The sequence below is a fragment of the Lactuca saligna genome, chromosome 6, assembly GCF_052625555.1.
Source record: "Lactuca saligna cultivar CGN05327 chromosome 6, ASM5262555v1, whole genome shotgun sequence".
Lineage (NCBI taxonomy): Eukaryota > Viridiplantae > Streptophyta > Magnoliopsida > Asterales > Asteraceae > Lactuca > Lactuca saligna.
The window spans coordinates 17,756,290-17,776,428 of record NC_136422.1 but is presented as its reverse complement, the minus strand read 5'-3'; the positions used below and the strand labels follow the sequence as shown (position 1 = coordinate 17,776,428).

General features: G+C 34.0%; 1 protein-coding gene across 2 annotated transcripts; it reads left to right on the top strand.

Moving 5' to 3' along the window:
- Positions 1 to 14,495: 14,495 nt before the first annotated feature.
- LOC145000654 (protein ENHANCED DISEASE RESISTANCE 2-like) lies at positions 14,496 to 19,762 on the top strand. 2 transcript variants are annotated; one of them, XM_078959918.1, is made up of 22 exons: positions 14,496 to 14,630; positions 14,765 to 15,136; positions 15,345 to 15,419; positions 15,655 to 15,708; positions 15,811 to 15,876; positions 16,042 to 16,145; positions 16,261 to 16,328; positions 16,417 to 16,530; positions 16,615 to 16,655; positions 16,747 to 16,847; positions 16,998 to 17,093; positions 17,207 to 17,271; positions 17,360 to 17,431; positions 17,502 to 17,872; positions 17,957 to 17,990; positions 18,072 to 18,226; positions 18,311 to 18,412; positions 18,502 to 18,546; positions 18,625 to 18,765; positions 18,844 to 18,939; positions 19,109 to 19,210; positions 19,406 to 19,762. In XM_078959918.1, exons 2-22 carry the CDS (start codon positions 14,993 to 14,995, stop codon positions 19,511 to 19,513), a joined length of 2,154 nt encoding a protein of 717 aa, XP_078816044.1. In that variant the 5' UTR covers positions 14,496 to 14,630; positions 14,765 to 14,992; the 3' UTR covers positions 19,514 to 19,762. The 2 variants fall into 2 exon arrangements, with proteins under 2 accessions (XP_078816044.1, XP_078816043.1); XM_078959917.1 differs by having other exon boundaries at positions 18,069 to 18,226.
- Positions 19,763 to 20,139: the final 377 nt, after the last annotated feature.

Here is a 20,139-nt window from a genome sequence, read left to right as displayed (position 1 = left end):
GTATCAGAGCCTAGATTGGTTTCAATTGTATTGATGCATATTTAATCGTAATAAGCACTGAAAATCGATTTTTTGAGTTTCTGAATGGTTGACTCGCCGAGTCACTTGGTGAACTCGCCGAGTCAGCTGTACTCGACGAGTCCAAGCCCAGACTCGACGAGTCAAAGTGTCTGACAGCTCGTTTTCGCGATTTTCTTCCTGTTTTGGCTTTGGATAATTACCATAAACTCGTTTTTGTGATAAAATCCGAATTTTTTCATTATTATGTGATTATCCTTACCAAAATAGAAGATAATTGTCAAAATTTAGATAATCACTTGTTTTATTAGATAAAGTTTGATTATTTGTAATTTAGATTTGAATTATCTTGTGAAATAGTTTCAATTTATCCCTTTAGGTTTTATAGTTTAAATTTGAACCCCAAAAGTTTTGTTGTTTTGAAATTTAAATAGTTAAAACCCTAATGTTTTGAAATGTTTCAAAACTTGCCCTCAAGTTTTGGAATTTAAAAGTTGATTAAAGGTTTAATTAGAAATGTTAAATTCTAAAACTCTAGTAATGTTTTGAAAAGTTCAAATCACACCCTTATGGTTTTATTAATTAATTAAGGAGTATAATTAAAAGAGGTTTAATAAATCCATAAAAGTTTAGGTTAACTTTTAATTGAATTAAAAGTGTAATTGTTAAAGTTAACCATATAGTATTTTAAAAGTATAAAGTACACCCTATACTATATATAACATTAAAAGTCTAACATTATATATGTATGAGTAAAAGTCAGTCTTACCGTTAGTAGGCCTCATTCACGAAGCTGGTCTATAAGGGGTGTTTAAGGAAATTGCCTATAAAATGGCGATTGAATGGGTATCCACTCTTACCCACCGCACTCTTGACTAGTGGAGGGTCGTTAGCCGAACGGGTAGGATAGGACGAAACCTTCCATTATAAGCATAATGAAATACACAGTAACTAAATTTTTCGCAAATTCCCAATCTTAGTTACTTAGGCAAAAGTGAATTGATGCAATTCCATGAAATTACACTTTGTGCCCTTGCGAAGACGTTAGTGGAGCGTGTGTGGTTTACCGGCACACTAAATGGTTCTAAGCAAAGGTAGCAAAGGGTGACTCAATGTTTGTCATAGTTCGGTGGAGCGTGTGTGGTTTACCGGCACATCGAATAGGTGATTGTAACATGTGAGGGCACCATGTAGTTCGCATGGTTATTCACACCCGCTTTGTGATCCTCGGCATCCCAGTCACAAACAAGAGGGGCATATCGAGATTTAAACATGCCATTGAAATGTTCAATGAATCTCAAAGGATCTAGGAGTTTTCATAGATTTAAAACTTAAATTTCTTTTTCGTTTCTCATGGTGAAAACTAGTGAATCGTCATTCACTTACCTTCAAATGTTCTGCGATTTGGGTTACGGCATCCCTCTCCCGAGTTGTAGGATATTGTGTTGGGTCCTAGCCTTGGAATTTCATTTGGGTGATTTACCAAGGACTCAATCAATCAACTAACTTGAATTCGTTTTTCTCCCGATGTCAAAGTTCGACAACTATGGTCTTCTCAAATCCCGTGGAACAAGCATTCCACATGAAGATGATATTCCACGATTCGATCGAGGAACAAGAAATCATGCTTCACTTCCTCCTCCTCCTCCAATTATTCTCCCTAACCCACAAGATTGTAAAATTGAAAAGTTCAATATCACTCAAGCCCTTTTGGCAAGTAAACATAAAGAAGGAAAGTCGGTGTGTGCACACGTCCTAGGGATGAAGTCGCACATTGATAGACTAAGAATGATAGGATCCATTGTCGGTGAAGAGATGGCTGTTGATTGGGTTCTTCAATCAATTCCTAACTCATATAGTGAGTTCGTAAGAGAGTACTATATGATGAACCGCGACGTGACCCTTATAGATCTCACCTATATGCTTATTGTTGCTGAATCAGCAATGGTTTGGCGCAATAGAAAAGCAAAGTTGATTGGTGAATCTGCCTTCGACACCTCTGTAGATATAGACAATGGCAATGAAAGACATGCAATGATCGAAAAGTTTGATCATAAGAGAAAGGTGATGTCTGAAGTAGTTCCATGTGTTGTTCCAAAAGGAGTCAATTTGCTTTTATTGCCAAGAGAAGGGGCATTGGATACGAAGCTGCCCTATTTACCTAAGAGATCTAAGAGATGGGAGAGTCGAAACGTATGGCTCTAATTTAGGTAAAATCCATTAACTAACTCTTTTAAGCTTCATTCTAGGTTCTGAATACATAATGTGATAAGATTACATTTGATGTTTAGAAGGATCAAAGAAAAGAAAAGAAGCTTAAGGGAAGAAGTGAGCAGAATCTAACCATGAAGGAATGGATTTTGATTGCGTTTCTCGAATATTAGATTCTTAAGCTACTACTTAGAGTTAGAATTAGATTGCTAAGAAAGATGTATTCGCATAAGTTTTTCAATGAGTTGCATTGTGAAGGACAAATTTTTCCGCAATAAAATAAATTTTGATTTTAAATCCTTACAATGGCGTGTATGAAAAATTGATGTTAAAATTATTAGCAATAATGTATTTGTTTCTTATTGTGTTATGGAAAGTCAAGAATTTACCAAATAAGGAGAGTTTCTCATCACCCAAGTTTCAATTGGACAGAAACTTGGAATCATGCAACTTGGTTGCATGATGAATGAGAAATTTCATATTTGATAATTAGACTAATTCGTTGACAAAGTGTCAAGTGAAGGACTAGGAGATCGAGTACACAAAGTTGTGTGTTGATCAAGTTCACCATAAGAGTAACAAAGATATTCGTCATCATTACTAAAGGTTTAGTAAATATGATTATACTTACAAGATTAAGTGTAATTTTGAATTGATTAAAGGGTTTAGATCAATAGCAAAACGAATAAGAAGAATCAAATAGGCAGAAAGATAAGAGTTTCTCCATTCTAAGAAGAAGGGAGAGTGGCTTTTATGCTTTATGATAGGTCTTAATGATTAAGAACCATATCTCAATTGATCCTCTAAGTGAGTCTTGGTACAATTGTATGTCCAAGAAGAGGAATCAAAGATTGATGAAATGGTCAAATCAAGAAGACAATCATACTTTGTTCCAATAACAAGTCTTAAAGTTAAGATTGTGACAATGAGTAAAAAGTATTAAAGGTTTATAACATTCATCAAATGTGGAAAGTTGTGATGTCTTGGATAAGACAAAGACCAACTATGACCAATTTATGAAGTGTTTTGATACAAGCTACACTAACTCTTGAAAATTTGTTTGTCAAGAAATGTTTATTGACAAAAGAATCTTATATGTCAAGGAGTCAGTGGGAGTCTTAATGGTCTCGAAAAGTTTCAAGAACAAATCAAATAAACCTTATCGATCATCACTAGCACACGAGTTGAGGTTTACAACCTATCGTAAAGACATTATTTTGTTTCTGTCCAATCGAGTTAATTATGCATGTGAGTCCTACGAGTTCTCATTTGAATGCGTAAAAGGCAAGGACCTTGATCAATGAAAGGTACATTGATAGGAAAAAGGTAAGATGCTTAACTACTTGGAAGACGTGGTGGGCAGCTGTGCTACCATAAGGCAAGAAATCAAGATTAAGAAAGTTCGATCCATATGAGTTTGAATTTGTCGTAAACTTTGGTTTTAACAAATTCGCATGGATAGGAACACATACACCGTTTAAATCTAAGTGTCATAAGATTTCCTCCTTCATGAAAATGATTGTGAGAAAATGCTTTCACTAAGAAAGATTTTAAAAGATAGTGATTGTAAAATTGCATTCTCAAATTCGATCATGGTTACGGCATCCCTTTCCATAATTTGAATTGTGAGGTTTGGCAATTAGTCTTAATTGTTAAGACACACATATGAACTATCTAAGGCAAAAGTGTATAAGTTCAAGAAGCCTTGATAAAAGATTATCAAAGCACTAAGTATTAGAAACATGAACTTAAGAAATTCAATAAGTATTGTTTTTCTGGAAGTTAAGATGTTTATGAATACATGTCGAAGCTAGTGGGAGCATAAGTGTTATGTTTTATAATAATCATCATCATAGTGGGAGCATAAATGTTATGATTGTATGATTATTAAGGCACGTATTGCATAGTTGGCAATATTAATTATAGAAAACAAGAGTCATACTCTGCAAAGTTGTAAGAGTTGAAAGGTTGTTTTGCTATAATTAAGGGAGAGAATATTATGCTTCATTTCAAATCTAAAGGATTAGATTGCGAAATGTTGATAAATTTAGTCAAAGGTACATAGTGTGTTCTTAAAATTTCGATTGTGATTACGGCATTCCTCTTCGCAATTCGAGTTTTGAGAACATAGCAAATAAAACATTATGCGTCGTGTCCCATACGCTTCGGGTATAGGATCGATTGCGAATGCTTTAATGTTTGACCATTCTAAAATTTTCCAAATGTCTAGTGCATTTAGAGGGAAAAGGAACTAGAATTGGTTTTGACAAAAATAATTAAACAACTATCAAAGGACAATCCAAAGTTCGACGAGGATTGGTCGCTTGCGAGTAGTTGGAAGTATAGTATTGGAAATTATGGAAGTGTTTCCATATTGGATGGATGATATCGACATCATTACGAATAGATAAGATTCTATTAAGAATGAGTTGTCATATGGAAAATATGGAAGTGTGTCCATGTTGGGAAGTAAATATTGAAAATCTATGTCTAGATTAGAAACTTTTATGCAAAAGGATGTTCAAAGGAATGTACTTTGAGAGAGAGACATCATATCTAAGGAATTGTCTTATAACAATCTCCGATAGAGGACTTTGTAATATCATTGGCAATAGTCTTTGTGACTTTGGTGCAGTGACATTACGAAAGGATCGTTGCATAAAGTGTTAGAATCTAATATATTCTATAAGTAACAAGAATTTGATATTCTTACACTTAAGAAAATGGATTTGGTGTTGTAAAATGAGAATGATTGGAAATGTGTTCAATTTTTCTATTTCGCAAAAGTAAGAACCATAGGTAAACATTGTGTGCATGCTAGGAGCATGGGACAAGTGTTGGAATTCAAATGCGAAGTTGATTACCCGAAACGACAAATAATGAGTAATCGATATGGTGATAAATAAAACGTGTTTGTTTATACTCAAAGGTTTGAGGCCATATGGGATTAGTATTATTCTTGTGTTTCACCTTGCATGTTTTGACTTCCGAATAATTGAGTTTATTAAGAATAATCAAATTATTCAAACGGGCCACAGTCGTTCATATGTTGGAAGTAGATATGAATGAAGATTGTCGTGAATTGGTGTGTGGATTGTCTAAAAGAGTATTAGACATAAGCAAATGTTTGCTGCAACGTTCATGAGTGCTTACGAATATGATTTGAGCATTGGATTAAACCCACGCTCACTTGGATCACTCCATGAATTGTATTACGAGTGATTGGTGAGACGATAACATCTTATATTCTTGAAACCGAGATGTGTGAGTTGTATCTTGCGAATCGGTTGCACATTGATAATATGTAAACGCACTAGTAACTTGGTGTTATAAAACATATTGTTGTGTGTGATTTGGTTAGTGAGTGCAAGCGAACATTGTATCAAAGTTTATCCGTTCCTTTTATCCAAAGTAGGATAAAAGCGATATCTTTGGGCCCCTCGATGGTTTGGTGATGACATATGTAAATGCTCGGCCGGGCTAGGGCTAATTTGATTTGTTCAATTAGTCTGTCGTCATAAATCGGAAATCGAGAAGTAGTACAAAGAGAATGATTAGAAATCATGTCTCAGACGATATCAAGAATGGAGGAATATATGATCCCTTATCTAAGGACACGCATATCTGATATGATCAGAGTTGACAGCGGCTTTGGAAAGCTACGATTGCAGATCAGGATCTGAAGTCATACGCAGAATAGTTGTTAGACTTATCCAAGTGGGAGACTGTTGGATTAGTGTCTAAGTCCATAACTATTTTGGTATGTACTTGACCCGATGGTGCATGGTCCTTTTGGGTTGCCTTCACCAAAGCAACTTGATTGGAGAAATGAATAAAGAGAGAGAGGATAATATGATTTATTAATATGTTATAAGAATAATATATTAAAGGAGAAATCATATTTGTTTAATTAATATTGGTCAATAATTAATTAAGAATTAGTTTTGTGATCAAATGTAATTAATTAAACTAGAGGGGCTGAATTGTAATTATGTGATAGTTACAAAATAAGGTAAGGATTATCTTATATATATGGTGAACGAATTTGAGGTGTAAATCCCTTAGAATTCGAGTATGATAAGGATTCAAGGATTATCTTATTGGTTGCTTAATGGATAATCAACTAGATAAGGATAATGACTGAAACCCTATCTCTACACCTATATAAACACCCCTAGGGCCATGAATTCGTGTATCCCTTCCCAAGAGGTCCTAGATACGAATTCTAACCTCTCACCTCTCACCTCTCTCCTTATACCTTCTCCACTTGCTTATGGTGTTTGTGAGCCATTAGAGGAGTGACACTTGTGACTCTAAGCCTTCCAAAGTCAATACAAGGAGATTTGGGATTGTTATTGCTACATAACAATCGAGGTATGATCTTAAACCTAATTACATATTAATATGATTACTTGTATGCTAGAATTAGGGTTTATAGTCTTGGATTCAAAGCATGTACAATAGAGAAACCTAGATCCAAGCATTAGGGTTTGTATGAGCACATAGGATGTCTTATGACCAAAACCCAACAGTTATATGGAGTAATTGGTCCCTTCTCGTGTTGGTGCTGTAGATCTGGACCCAAAGAGGTCCAGAGACCCTTTCCCCTTGAGTTTTATGGGTATTAATGGAGGTTATGAACTTAGGGTGTCAATTTAGAGGCCATATCTTCAAATAAGGCCTCTGAGCCTTTGCATGTGCACCAAGATGTTAGATTTACATGATTATAATGCCTTGGGAAGCTGGATCTATGGTTTAGAGGAGCGGATCTGACCTCAAGAGGTCAGTTCAGCTTGAGCATGGCATGGACTCGCCGAGTCCTTTAGCCGAGTCGACGAGTAGGACGAGGGTTTTCCCAATAATCACACAGTTGGTGACTCACCGTGTTAGGGAAGTGACTCGGTGAGTCAGAGGGAATCTAGAGGATAGAGTGCACGATGGTACTCGCCGAGTCAGGATCCGGACTCGGCGAGTTGGGTCAGGACATTTCACAGATTGTGATCAGTGATGATTTTCAGAGTTGAGGTTGACTCAGTGAGTCTAATGAAGACTAGGAGAGTGAAGAGCATGTGTGGACTCGTCGAGTCACAGTCACACACTTGGCGAGTTTGGTCAAGGTTGACCGTTGACTTCGTTGACTTTTAGGGTTAGTCAATGTTTGGACCTTAGGGTCATAGGAAGGGTAGGATAGTCTTTTACCCTTCATATTGGATGTATTAAAAGGAAGAGATTAGCCTAGCCCTGAGGGTTTTATTAATTAGGGTATTTATTTCATGTGATTAGGCAGAGGCTAGACCTCAGTTACCGAGTCAGAGATTTACTAAGACATCCGAGGTGAGTCTTCTCACTATACTTTACCTTAAGTAGGTAAATAGAGTTATGTGATACAGTGTTTTATATATATTGTTTGTTGCACTGCATTCTTCTATGTGATTTATGTTGTGCATGCTTGCAGAGTTAGTGTTGGATTAATGTTTAAGTCCATAACTATAATTGGTAAGACTTGACCCGACCCGGCATGGTCCATTTGGGTTGCATGGCATCATGCATTTGGATAGACTATAACGAGAGAAATAACACTTAAGGATTATTTAATATATTATAAGTTCTAATATATTAATGGGATTATTTAATTAGTATTGATCAATAATTAATTTAGAATTAATTAAGTGATCAAAAGAAGACTAATTAAATATATAGGTTGATTGTGTAAATCAGCCATACTTGTATAGTGGGCTAATGCTCCATGGATTATCAAGTTGGGCTAAAACCCATAGGATGCTCCATGGTGTATTTGAACCCATGTATCTAAGGAAATGGAAAGCCATGACAATTAAGGGTTTACCCTAATTGTAACACTATATAAAGATCATATTCTTGGGAAAATCTGTGACTATGAGAGAGTGATAGGGCTAGTCGATTTTAATGAAGTGTGGTGTTTCTCTCTAAGTTATTCCAAGTGTATTTGGTATTGTGTGAACCATTTGAGGTGTCACACTTGAGGCACTAGGCACTCAAGCTTCATTAAGACATTCTACATCAAAGAGGTATGTATTCTATCTTGTTATACTCATTGTTTTGTATGTTAGATTAGGATAATACCTTGGATGTTCATATTTGCATGTATAATAGAGAAAACATAGACCCAAGGTATTTAGGGTTGCATGTACACTTAGGAGTGTTAAAATGCTCAAAACCCAACAGTTAGAACCTGAGGGTTCACAGAGTTTAGGTGCACGAACCCACAGAGTTATAGCCTCGAGTGGCTAATATGTGTTATATGTGGTATTTTGGGGAACTCACTAAGCTTTGTGCTTACAGTGTTTTGTGTTATGTGTTTCAGGTACCAGCGAAGATCGCGGAAAGACGCCGGCTTGATCAGTACACACACGGGATTTTTATGCTATGAGATCTTGGGATTGATATATGTTATGAATTGAGTTTCAAACAATGATGTTTTTATTAATAATAAATGAATTATGTTTTTATAAAATGCAAAAAATTGTTTTGGAAATTTACGTTGTTACACTTACTCTCACACGTACATATTATTTTCGTGGTGATTTTCTGGAGCTAACCCCATTTTTTTTAGTTTGATTAAAGGTGTAATTTTTAAAAAATTTGCTTGTTGTAGATTCTGATTTCACAAGTTTAGTTGTGTTTTTATGATTTCACAAGTTCATCATAGGCTTTGTAAAATTAAATTGTCATTTGTAAGAAAACTCCTTTTTTTTTTTGGCATTTTTCATTTTTTAGAAACATTTGATTGTCATTTGTAATAATAATTATTTTTTTGTCATGTTTCATTTGTAAGAAACATTTTACTGTTCTTTGAGATAGATATGGGTGATACACACGACTGTTTTTAGGGATGTGTCATGAATCTACTTATCCTTTAGAGGTAAGAAAATTGTTTGTATTTGTATGCTTGCTTACCTGAATATTACATATCTAAACTCATTTTTAACACTTTTGTGCAGGTTATTTCTCATTAATTTCAATTAAATAATGAGTGTTGTATACTCAATGTTAATGATTTGAGCTTTTTTTTTTCCTATTTAATTTCTAATTTCTTGATTTACTATGCAAGCCAGTATACAAACAAATAGATTGAGAATAATATAGAAATACTTGCTTTTCTTAGGAGGCTAATTTATCCGATTGGAAAAACAACTACAAATTGCTTTTCTTGATTTGCTATTCAGGCCATGGATACAAATGGGTTGCTGGTAGGAGAGCACATTGAGATAGATATAAGGTGATTTGGTTGATTTGTTATTCATCCTAGGATACAAATTGCTTTTCTTGATTTACTATTCATTAACGATGTGAGCTAAGGTATAACTTTTACTTCGACTTTGCTTAACTTATATGCAGTTGTTGTGATAACAGGTTAGGAACAACCGATGACAACAAAAAAACTAGACCTAACCTTATTCAATAAGCAGAGGTATGAATCTCCTTAGTGGCTTTTAAATCTTATGTTTTTATTGCTGAAAACAGACAACAAGAACTAATATTTTCTATTTCTTACAATGAAAGGGTAAAACAAATTTATGCTTTAATGTATTGGGAATTTTTTTAAATGTTAAAAAAAGCATTCGAAGAAAAAGAGTTAAGTGGTTAAATCGGTAATAGAGAACATCTATTGTGCTTTTTATATATTTTACTCTTTTTATAACCGAATAACAATAAAATTTGTTTTATTAAACGGTTAAAAAAGCGTAACATTTTTATATAATATCACCTCTTACTTTTATTTTTATGAATTTCTTTTTTCTTATTTAAGCAATGTACTTTGAAAGTACAATGCTATAATTGTATATGTGTGTATGGTTATGTGTTAGTGTGGATATGTGTGAATGATACAATAAACATACCAACATATATTGCCTACTTTATTGATTTATAATCGTGTATGTAGCATAATAGGACTCGAGTAATTTTGTAATTTGAGATACATGAAATAGTGGTACCATTGCAAGAGAGTTGATTCGACAATAGCTCAGGTATAATATTGTAACAAGATCATGGTCAAATTTGTCAAATATGTCAAAACAGGGGGAGTGGCATCAGGGGCAAATATGTCAAAGTTGAGACAAGATTTCAAGCAATAGTTCCCTGAAAACAAGAAGTAATAGCACTCTTTGTTTGACATTTGATGGTCAAATTGATTTATTTTGGCTCCATCAAATTGTTAGTTTCTGGTTCTATTTATTTATTTTCAAATGTATTTTTTCATTTTTTTGTCTCATCTAGGCATCTATTGAAGATTTTACCTATGACTATTATTTGCATTCTATTTTTTTTATTACTTTTTTTGTGAATTGTTTATCTTTTGTTTCAGCTATGTTCTCATTTGTAAAATTATTAGTTGCATTATTTATTTATTTATTTTGTTTTAGCCATGATACTTGTAAACATGGTGGCAATCTGACTTTTGTCATCATCATTTTCATATGAACCATAATTCAAGATCGTTTTACTGCACCTTATCCATAAAATAGAAATAAATTTTAGATTTTTTTTTTTACAATTATCACTGTTGTTATATAATGGAAGCTGATGAATAGTTTAATCTCTAAATACATTAATTAAAAACCAAATAAGAGAAAGATTTCAGATTAATGACTAACAAGGAATCCGAATGTTTTTAATGTTTAAATTAACAATGGAAGTTATGAAGAAATGGTTTGCATATTGATGAAATATCAGTCAAGTATGAAAACCATTGCATCTCAATAAACTTTCTATGTTTCTATTGTTTATTTAGAAAAATCTACTATGCTATGCTTCAATTTTGACTTCTTATAATCACAATTGATTTTCATTTCAAAATTTGAATATGATTCTTAAATTTTAGCGGTGATAGTTGCATTAAAATGTCGAGTAAAAAAACATTATGTTTGAAATTATATAAGAATAGGCACGTATTTTTCACATGAAAATTGATAAGTAAAAAGAATGAGACTATATTTTTGCTTTAGTCCTAAAAAGTCAAAACTAATAGATATCTTGAATTATTATAAGATGTCTTATTGTAATCGTGAAGCATTAAATCATTAATCTTGAATTGTCGTATTTCGAAAGTAAACAAAGTGATTGATATTTGACAGTCATTAAAGATTATATTGAATCCAAACCACATGGATAATTATTGAGATCTAATATGTTTGCTTTTACGTTCACCTCGATTCAATTGTATGATTTTGGAACCTAATGTCACTAGAGTTCATGTTAAGAACAAGGAAAATTTGAGGGTAGTACACTTCTGCTATATTGCCTTTACTTTGTCTCTTTGTCTATGCTACCCTGTCACACCAGGTAAACACCATTTCCTCTTCTGAATCTATGGTAATCATACTTGTGGTTTTGTTTTGTTTTGTTTTTTTTTTTTTTTTTCTAATTTCCCGCTTTCACACGTTTCTTATATCTTCAACAAGATCATCATAATCTACAGACCTTTTGTTTCTCCTTACAAGCCATCATTTCATATCAGTGATTTAAACAATTTAGTGCTTGCAAGATAAACATTCTTTCATACATTCTATTTATATGCGTTTCAACATGTCAACTATTTTTTCTTACTCTAATGTTGGTTGAGTCTTATAATAAATGGATACTTGAATAGAATGGTGTGGAAGAATACAACTATACAAGATGATTTTGAAAGGCGTAATTTTTGGGTAATGCAAGAAACAAATAGAAGGGCTTCAGTGAGTAGGTTATGGGAGATTTGGGATATTAATATTTGGGGGTATATGGGTAAATTGTATTTTGTGACTTTATTATAAAATAATCGTAAGTTTTAAATAAAAACCACATCTAAAATGATTTTTTAGGTTAAATTGTCATCTATTGGAATGAAACTACCACCACTTGAAATCAAAGTATATCGGAGTCAGTAAAAATATAGAAAAAAATGGAATGTGGTTGCTAATATTTCTACTATAAATGCTACAAAAAGTTGTTAAAAAAACATTATGAAGTAATAAATTATACAAAAGTATTAAGTGAAATCTAACAAACAATTCAATAGCACTTAAATTTATACCTTAAATATGATGTATAAAAAATGTTGCATGATTAATAATATACAATCAATCACGTGTTCAATCATGTGTCATTACATATTTGTAAAAAATCTCAACTTCTTATTTTTAATTATTATTAATTTCTGTCTCTGTTAACTTGACTTTTATGGATAATTGTTTTATATGTAGTAAATTATTTGAGAAAAATAATTAATCGTCTGTAGAAACTAATTTATGAAAAAAACTATTTGCACCGGTTGTTTAACGTGGGTAAACAACTAATATATTTAAAAGAACCTTCCACTTTTTTTTTTTGAAAAAAAAACTCTTAATCCTTTATTTATTTTTGACAAACCTTCAAAAATGGTCGTTGTGGTTTCCGAAAATATCAAGTCTAGTCCCTAAGTTCAAAAAACCTCACAGATGGTCCCTGTGTTTTCAAAACTTTTAACAAATGGTCCTTTCGCCTAACTCCGTCAGTTTTCTACTGTTAAGTGATTGGCATTTTCGTCATTTCAATACACAAGGACCATTTATGGGGTTTTCTCTATTTAAAAAAATATATAATTATTTAATTAAAGGGTCTCTCTCTCTCTCTCTCTCTCGCTCTCGCTCTCTCTCTTTCTTTCTCTCTCTTACAATGAACACAAGAACCTACCCCCTAGTTCACCCAAATCCAGCTAAATTGACACATACACAAAGGCTTCAACCCCACTGTCTTCGAGTTAGAATCTGAAACCCACATAGGAGGTCCGATGACCTCCTTCTCACCGCTGGAAGCCGTAACATCTCCTAACCCTCCACAATGTGATCACGACCACCATAACAGTCCCGTCACTGGGGGGTCGCATATGTTCTGGTGCCATAGAAGACAAAAGCAATGAAAAGGGATCGTCAAAAGCTTTGTGGGAAAGTTTCGCTCTTTCCTCCATCCTGGCGCTTCCAGCTTCCACGACATCTCCGGACTCACTCCGATTAAAAAGTCCACACAGTTCTACAAGAGAGAGAACCATGGAAGCCAACTTCTTGAAACACTATGGAGCCACCTCTATTCGCTTTTTGTTTTAAGATGCTTCGATTCCTCAACAGCCTTTGCCCAAAAGCTCGATATATCCGGATCCGTTGCCTATGGGTCCGAATCCTTTCATTTAACCTCCAAATCGAGAAGCTAATGGCATGATCCTCTTCTACAACAACCGTTCTCCATCGCCCGCCACCTATAGCCCTTTGCGCCTACTACCACCAGTGAGGTAGCGACCGAACACAACTCTCCTTGATTGAATCGTCTGAGTGTAGTTTCTTCATATTGGGTTTTTAATTAATTGAACTTCTAGGAGTGTTCGCTGGTGATGTGGTTTGACCTGGCTGAAGTGGTGAAGAAATGAAGCTGAAGCAGCACCGAGCCAATTTTAGTGTTCTTTGTGTGGTGTGTTTGAGCTTCTTCAGTGTTTCCACAATGGCCTAATGCAGAAAATATAACCCAAATCATTTTACAAAATTTATAGCATAAGTTACAAGATTTAAAACAAGAATCTCTTGGAAATCAAGATATGTCGTCGACTTTTATTTGGGGAAAACGATAATGGCCTAATGAAAAAAATATATAACCCAAAAGACAAGATCTTTATGGTTGTAGAAGACGATGAAAAAGAAGGGAAACAAAAATGGTATAGAGAGAGAGGGGGGGTCCTCTGTTGTTTTTTAACTGTTAAAATAAATAAATAAATATTAAATTTGAAGAGAGAGAGAAAGAGAGAGAGAGAGGGTGGCGCCCTTTAATTAAATAATTATATTTTTTTTCTTTTTTTTTTAATAGAGAAAACCTCTGGTCCCTGTGTATTGAAATGATGAAAATGCCCCTCACTTAACGGTAGAAAACTGATGGAGTTAGGCGGAAGGACCATTTGTTAACAGTTTTGAAACCACAGAGACCATCTGTAAGGTTTTTTGAACTTAAGAATTAAACTTGATATTTTCGGAAACCACATAGATCATTTTTGAAGTTTTATCTTTATTTTTTTCAAAAAACCATTAATTTAACACCTCCCTCTCAAAAAATGAAAAAAAAAAACCTCAAATATTTAACAGGCTTTAAAAAAAATGCTAAAAGAGGCAAATAAAAAATACAAGGTTTTTTTAGAAAAAAAAAGTATTTAGTGAGGGAAAAAAAAATACTATAAAAATACGACATTTTTTTCTATTTAGGGAAATCACTAAAATTTTGATATTTCAAATGAAGTAAAATTAATCAAAGTATTTTCCATTTGATAATCCCATTGTCTGACCCTCTCTCTCTCTCATATTCCCCACACTACATACTGCTTGCAGGCCGACATCATCAACTGCCGTGAACAGTAAAGATTGATCGTATGTTTTCGTCTCCTTCAAGTTACACACACTCCAACACACACACACACATATACATACGAATTATTTGTTCCTATACGTCAGCCGCTGAATAGTAACGTCAAACATTTTGTCAATTTCACCCAACCTTGCAGGCCGATTTTGACTTGTGTCTTAGTTTGACCGGAATATCTAGGTTCATCAGATCGATGATGTTGATTCGATTTTGAAGAGATATATTCTTGAGTTTTTGGAGTGTGGGGTTTAGGTTTATGGGTTTAAATGATTACGTTACGTATAGTGATTGATTAAGTTTTGGGGTGAAGGGTTTAAGGCAATGACTAGTGGTTATTGATAATTGAGGATCAGAAACGCAGATTAAGATGTCGAATTCGAAAGTAGTGTATGAAGGGTGGATGGTGCGTTATGGGAGGAGGAAAATCGGGAGATCTTTTATACATATGCGGTATTTTGTGCTGGAATCGAGATTGCTTGCTTATTACAAGAGGAAGCCTCAAGATAATGTGGTAAGAGTCAACAGTGAAGTTGAACTGAATTACCGAATGCATGTACTATGCTGTATGCTTTTCAATTTTGCATTTGGGTCTGTTCTTTCTTCAGTAATCAGGCTTTTGCGTTTCATAAATCGTAGTGAATTTTGGTTGGAAGCATTACCTGTTGGAGCAGATGAAATGTATTTATACTTGAATTACATTTGACTGTGGGTTTCATTAGGTTCCAATCAAGACATTGGTTATCGATGGCAACTGTAGAGTGGAGGACCGAGGGTTAAAAACCCAACAAGGACTTGTAAGTTTCTTTTAATCCACCTTTTTAGTGTATTTGTTGATATGTGGATTGGAACTTAAATATCTTGGAGCATATAGGACACATGTCTTGTTTTTGAAGCTTGGTTGTATTGCTAGTTTAGAAGGATTATGCCATGTTGTAGTGCTGTCTTTTCAGTAATGGGGCATGAAGTAGTTTGTTCCCTGTTGTTGGCATATTGTGCTAATTTTACTTCACTCGTTTTTTGGGGGAACAGATGGTGTATGTTTTGCTTATATACAACAAGAAAGAGAAATACCATCGGATGACTGTATGCGATCTTTTTCTCCTTTCTTCTTCATCTATAAGGAAAAGGAACCATTTTTAATTTGCAACTGTTTGGTGTTGAGTAAATTGTCTCTTTTGTATATAGATGGCAGCTTTTAACATCCAAGAGGCACTTATCTGGAAAGAAAAAATAGAATCTGTTATCGATCAGGTATCTTTTCTTACAAACTCATATTATTGGTATAACCAGATCTTTGCTAGCTATTGTTTTAATATTTATTTTATCTCAAGAAAAACTTTGACATGTATGTATGATCAAGTCTTGTTATTTCCACCTACTGATCACATACATCTTTGACTTTTAAATGACTTGAAGCATCAGGAGTCCCTAGCTGCTAATGGGAATAAATATCAGTCTTTTGAGTATAAATCTGGAATGGATAGTGGAAGAAATGCTTCCTCATCAGATCAGGAAAGTCAGTAAGTAAACTTCACATGTATTCTGCATTCGATTGTTAATATTACACATCTATACACTTTATAGCCATTATCATGGGTTTCTTTACGTATAGTTTTAGCTGTTCCTGGTTTATAGGTATAGTGCTGCTGAAGATGAAGATGATTCAAATCCAAGCTTACTTCGAAGAACAACAATTGGAAATGGTATAATTGGTTTCTTCATTTGTTTGATATAATATTAATCAGTCTTTTGCATGCTTTTCTACCTTTTTAAAGCTCCTTTATTTGGCAGGTCCTCCTGAATCTATATTGGATTGGACTCAAGAAAGTTCTACATTAGCAAGCCAAAATGCAACTAATCAAGCAATTTCTAGGAAACACTGGAGGCTTCTTCAATGCCAGAATGGTAACATAGTCTTATTAACTACTCTGTTACTTGAAGTAATGAAATAATGGGTATTAATGGGATTTATCTTGTTAAAATTTCCAGGACTTCGTATCTTTGAAGAGCTTCTTGAAGTTGATTTTCTTGTAAGGATTATCTGCTTATATCTCTGTTCTTGCATTTACATAATTACAACACTGTAATAGGAAAAACAATTCATGTTATTTTTTTATGCAGCCAAAGAGCTGTAGTAGGGCTATGAAAGCTTCTGGTGTTGTGGAAGCCAGTTGTGAAGAAGTATTTGAGCTTATAATGAGTATGGATGGAACACGTTCTGAGTGAGTTTTGTTGAAAATTCATTTATACTTTGGTGTCCCTTTTTTTTTTTTTTTTTTTTTATATAATTATCTCTTCTCCATAGCATGATATATATATATATATATATATATATATATATATATATATATATATTCATTAAACATATGCAGATGGGACTGTAGTTTCCAGGATGGTAGCCTAGTTGAGGAGGTGGATGGACATACAGCTATTCTTTATCACAGGCTTCAGCTCGATTGGTTCCCAACGTAATACTTTTATTGTTTTTATTTTATTATTACTATTTTTCTTGGTTATATAAAGAGACAGAAAGCTTTCTCATACCTACAACAGATTTATATAATTGAAATTGATTTTTCAGGTTTGTATGGCCACGGGACCTTTGTTATGTGCGATACTGGCGCAGAAACGATGATGGTAGTTATGGTGAGTTAATGCATTTACCATTTTACCCTTGCTATATTCTTCTCTTATCATAATATTTAGATATATGTATGTTTTTGTCATCTTGCAGTTGTGCTGTTTTGCTCAAGAGAGCATGAAAACTGTGGCCCACAACCAGGATATGTTCGGGCTCATATTGAGAGTAAAATTTTCCCTTCATTGAGCTTTATGTAATATTGTAATGCTTACTATTATGTGTTTGTGTGATTTAGGTGGAGGGTTTAATATTTCTCCATTGAAAGCTCGAAATGGGAGGCCAAGAACACAGGTTCAGCATCTAATGCAGATTGATCTGAAGGGATGGGGTGTGGGTTATGTGTCATCATTTCAGCAGCATTGTTTGCTACAAATGTTAAATAGTGTTGCTGGACTTCGGGAATATTTTGGTCAAACAGATGGAAGGACTGTTCCTCCAAGAATTCCAGTTATGGTTAATATGGCATCATGTAATCTTCCATCAAAGGAGACGCATAAAAACCAGATGACTTCCATTCATGATCGAAATCAGTCCCTAGATAATGCTGCAAAAATGATGGATGAATACTCAGATGAAGATGAAGACTTCCAAATCCCTGATGAAGAGGTTAGGAATAAGTTTATATTACACAATGTTTTCTTCACTGGAAGACCAAATACCAACATCTATCTGGATATAAATTGTTTTCAGGCATATCGTGTTGAGCAGGAGATGAAAAGGGCAGGTTAGAAAGTATTCATTAATTATATTTTTAGAAACTGTTTTCTTTTTATAGCTAATATGATGGATCCATCTCTTAAAGAAGTTGTTCAAGAAGAAGCTATTGTTGAAATGGACTTGTCCTGCTTTTCGGGCAACCTTAGGCGAAATGACAATGAAAGTGGGCGTGATTGTTGGAGAATATCTGATGGGAACAACTTTAGAGTGCGTAGTAAGCGTTTTTGCTATGATAAATCAAAGGTTTGTATTGTATCACAAATTTTTAGTTATCTTTTCCTTCCTCTTAAGTCTCTTAACTTTTCCCTTTCTAAATCTAATCTAAAGATGCCTGGAGGCAAACATCTTATGGATCTTGTTGCTGTCGACTGGTTTAAAGACACCAAAAGAATGGACCATGTTGCTAGACGCCCAGGTTGTGCAGCACAAGTAAGTTAGTTGTGATTTTGTGAACTGTGAAGTCGTTAATTCTACAGGTTCTTTATTCTTACATGTTTTATATACTTATTTCTGTATAGGTTGCTGCTGAAAAAGGGCATTTTTCCATGGTGTTCAATCTCCAAGTAAGTATCATGTTGTTTGTAATGTTATGTATTATCTATTATGTTAAGGAAGAAATAAGAGTCTTTCTACTGTTGAAGGTACCTGGTTCCACAAACTACAGCATGGTTTTCTATTTTGTGACCAAGGAATTAATACCCGGATCTCTTGTGCAACGTTTTGTTGATGGTGATGATGAGTTTCGTAATAGCAGGATGAAACTCATACCATCAGTCCCCAAGGTAATTTGACTTTTAAGTTTGACCATGATACTATATAGTTGTTGACTTAATCTTTATACTTATTAATTATTATTATAGGGATCCTGGATTGTACGACAGAGTGTTGGAAGCACACCTTGCTTACTTGGAAAAGCAGTTGACTGTAACTACATCCGTGGTGCCAATTACTTAGAAGTAAATCATACCTCCTTTTCTCTCTTCTTGCCTAATCAGTGCATTAACTCAAAATGAAACACTAATGGGTTAAGCACTTAAACTGGAAAGCTATGGATGTTTGTCTCTTTGACTTAATCTGGACAGAACTAACTTTGTTGAAAATTGAAATGTTTTTTTTTTTTGGCAGGTTGATGTTGATATTGGTTCTTCTACTGTAGCTAATGGTGTATTGGGTCTTGTAGTTGGTGCAATCACTAGCCTTGTTGTGGACATGGCTTTCCTTGTACAGGTCTGTTAAACTCCTGTCACCTTCTACTTCAATTCCAACTCTTCTATGGCTTTTTAGACTAAATACGAGAAATACCTGTTTATTAATTATTATAGCATCTTATTTTCATAATCTTTTTCTTATTATATAATAAATATTACTTTCTTATAAGACAATAGATTTTGACCTTGTGATGTTTATTTGTTTATTTATCAGGCAAACACTATAGACGAGTTGCCAGAGAGACTAATTGGTGCTGTTCGTGTTTCCCATTTAGAGCTATCATCTGCTATTGTTCCAAAGTTGGAACCTGACACAAGTTAAATATACAAACTTCAGTGTGGTTACTTTTAATCTGTGTTTACAGCTTAATCAAATCATTTGTCAATGAATGAGTAAGGCCCTGTTTAAGTAAAAAAAATATATTTGACAAATTGATGGCAGACTTGGGGAAATGGAGGGAAAAAAATAAAAATAAACAAGGGCAGATTTGTAACAAGTTAGGATTTGGTACTTGCATAGAAGAAGATTTTAATCTGTTCAATACAAAGTTGTAAATGGCATTGTTCTTTATTTCAGATCTTGTTACATGCGTATGGTTTTCTCTCCCCCTTGTCATATTATTGATACATAGTGATTCAAAGATTGTTTTCATAAAACAGTGAAGAATGCCAAAACTTCATTAGTTAGTTGATACAACGTCTTATGCATTTGGAAAATCCACAACAGCTAGGTCTGGATTTAGGTCTGAATTTAATCATGACTTCTATTATGAACAACATAGTACGACCGTAATATATACTATACCAATACAAATAACAACACAGTAATTATAGCAGCACATAACTCACAACATAAAACATTTTGTTTTTAGGGATGATGAACTCATCTGGTCTTTCGTAATTAGCATCATGTAGCGCTCTTCTACCACTTCAAAAGGTAAAGGACCT

What these genes read in the sequence shown, in the direction of transcription:
- LOC145000654 (XM_078959917.1), top strand. Translation starts at nt 14,993, where the DNA reads ATGTCGAATTCGAAAGTAGTGTATGAAGGGTGGATGGTGCGTTATGGG. An exon ending in GCAGGAGATGAAAAGGGCAG is followed by an intron (nt 17,991 to 18,068) that starts GTTAGAAAGTAT and finishes CATCTCTTAAAG; the next exon opens with AAGTTGTTCAAGAAGAAGCT. An exon ending in ACATGGCTTTCCTTGTACAG is followed by an intron (nt 19,211 to 19,405) that starts GTCTGTTAAACT and finishes TTTATTTATCAG; the next exon opens with GCAAACACTATAGACGAGTT.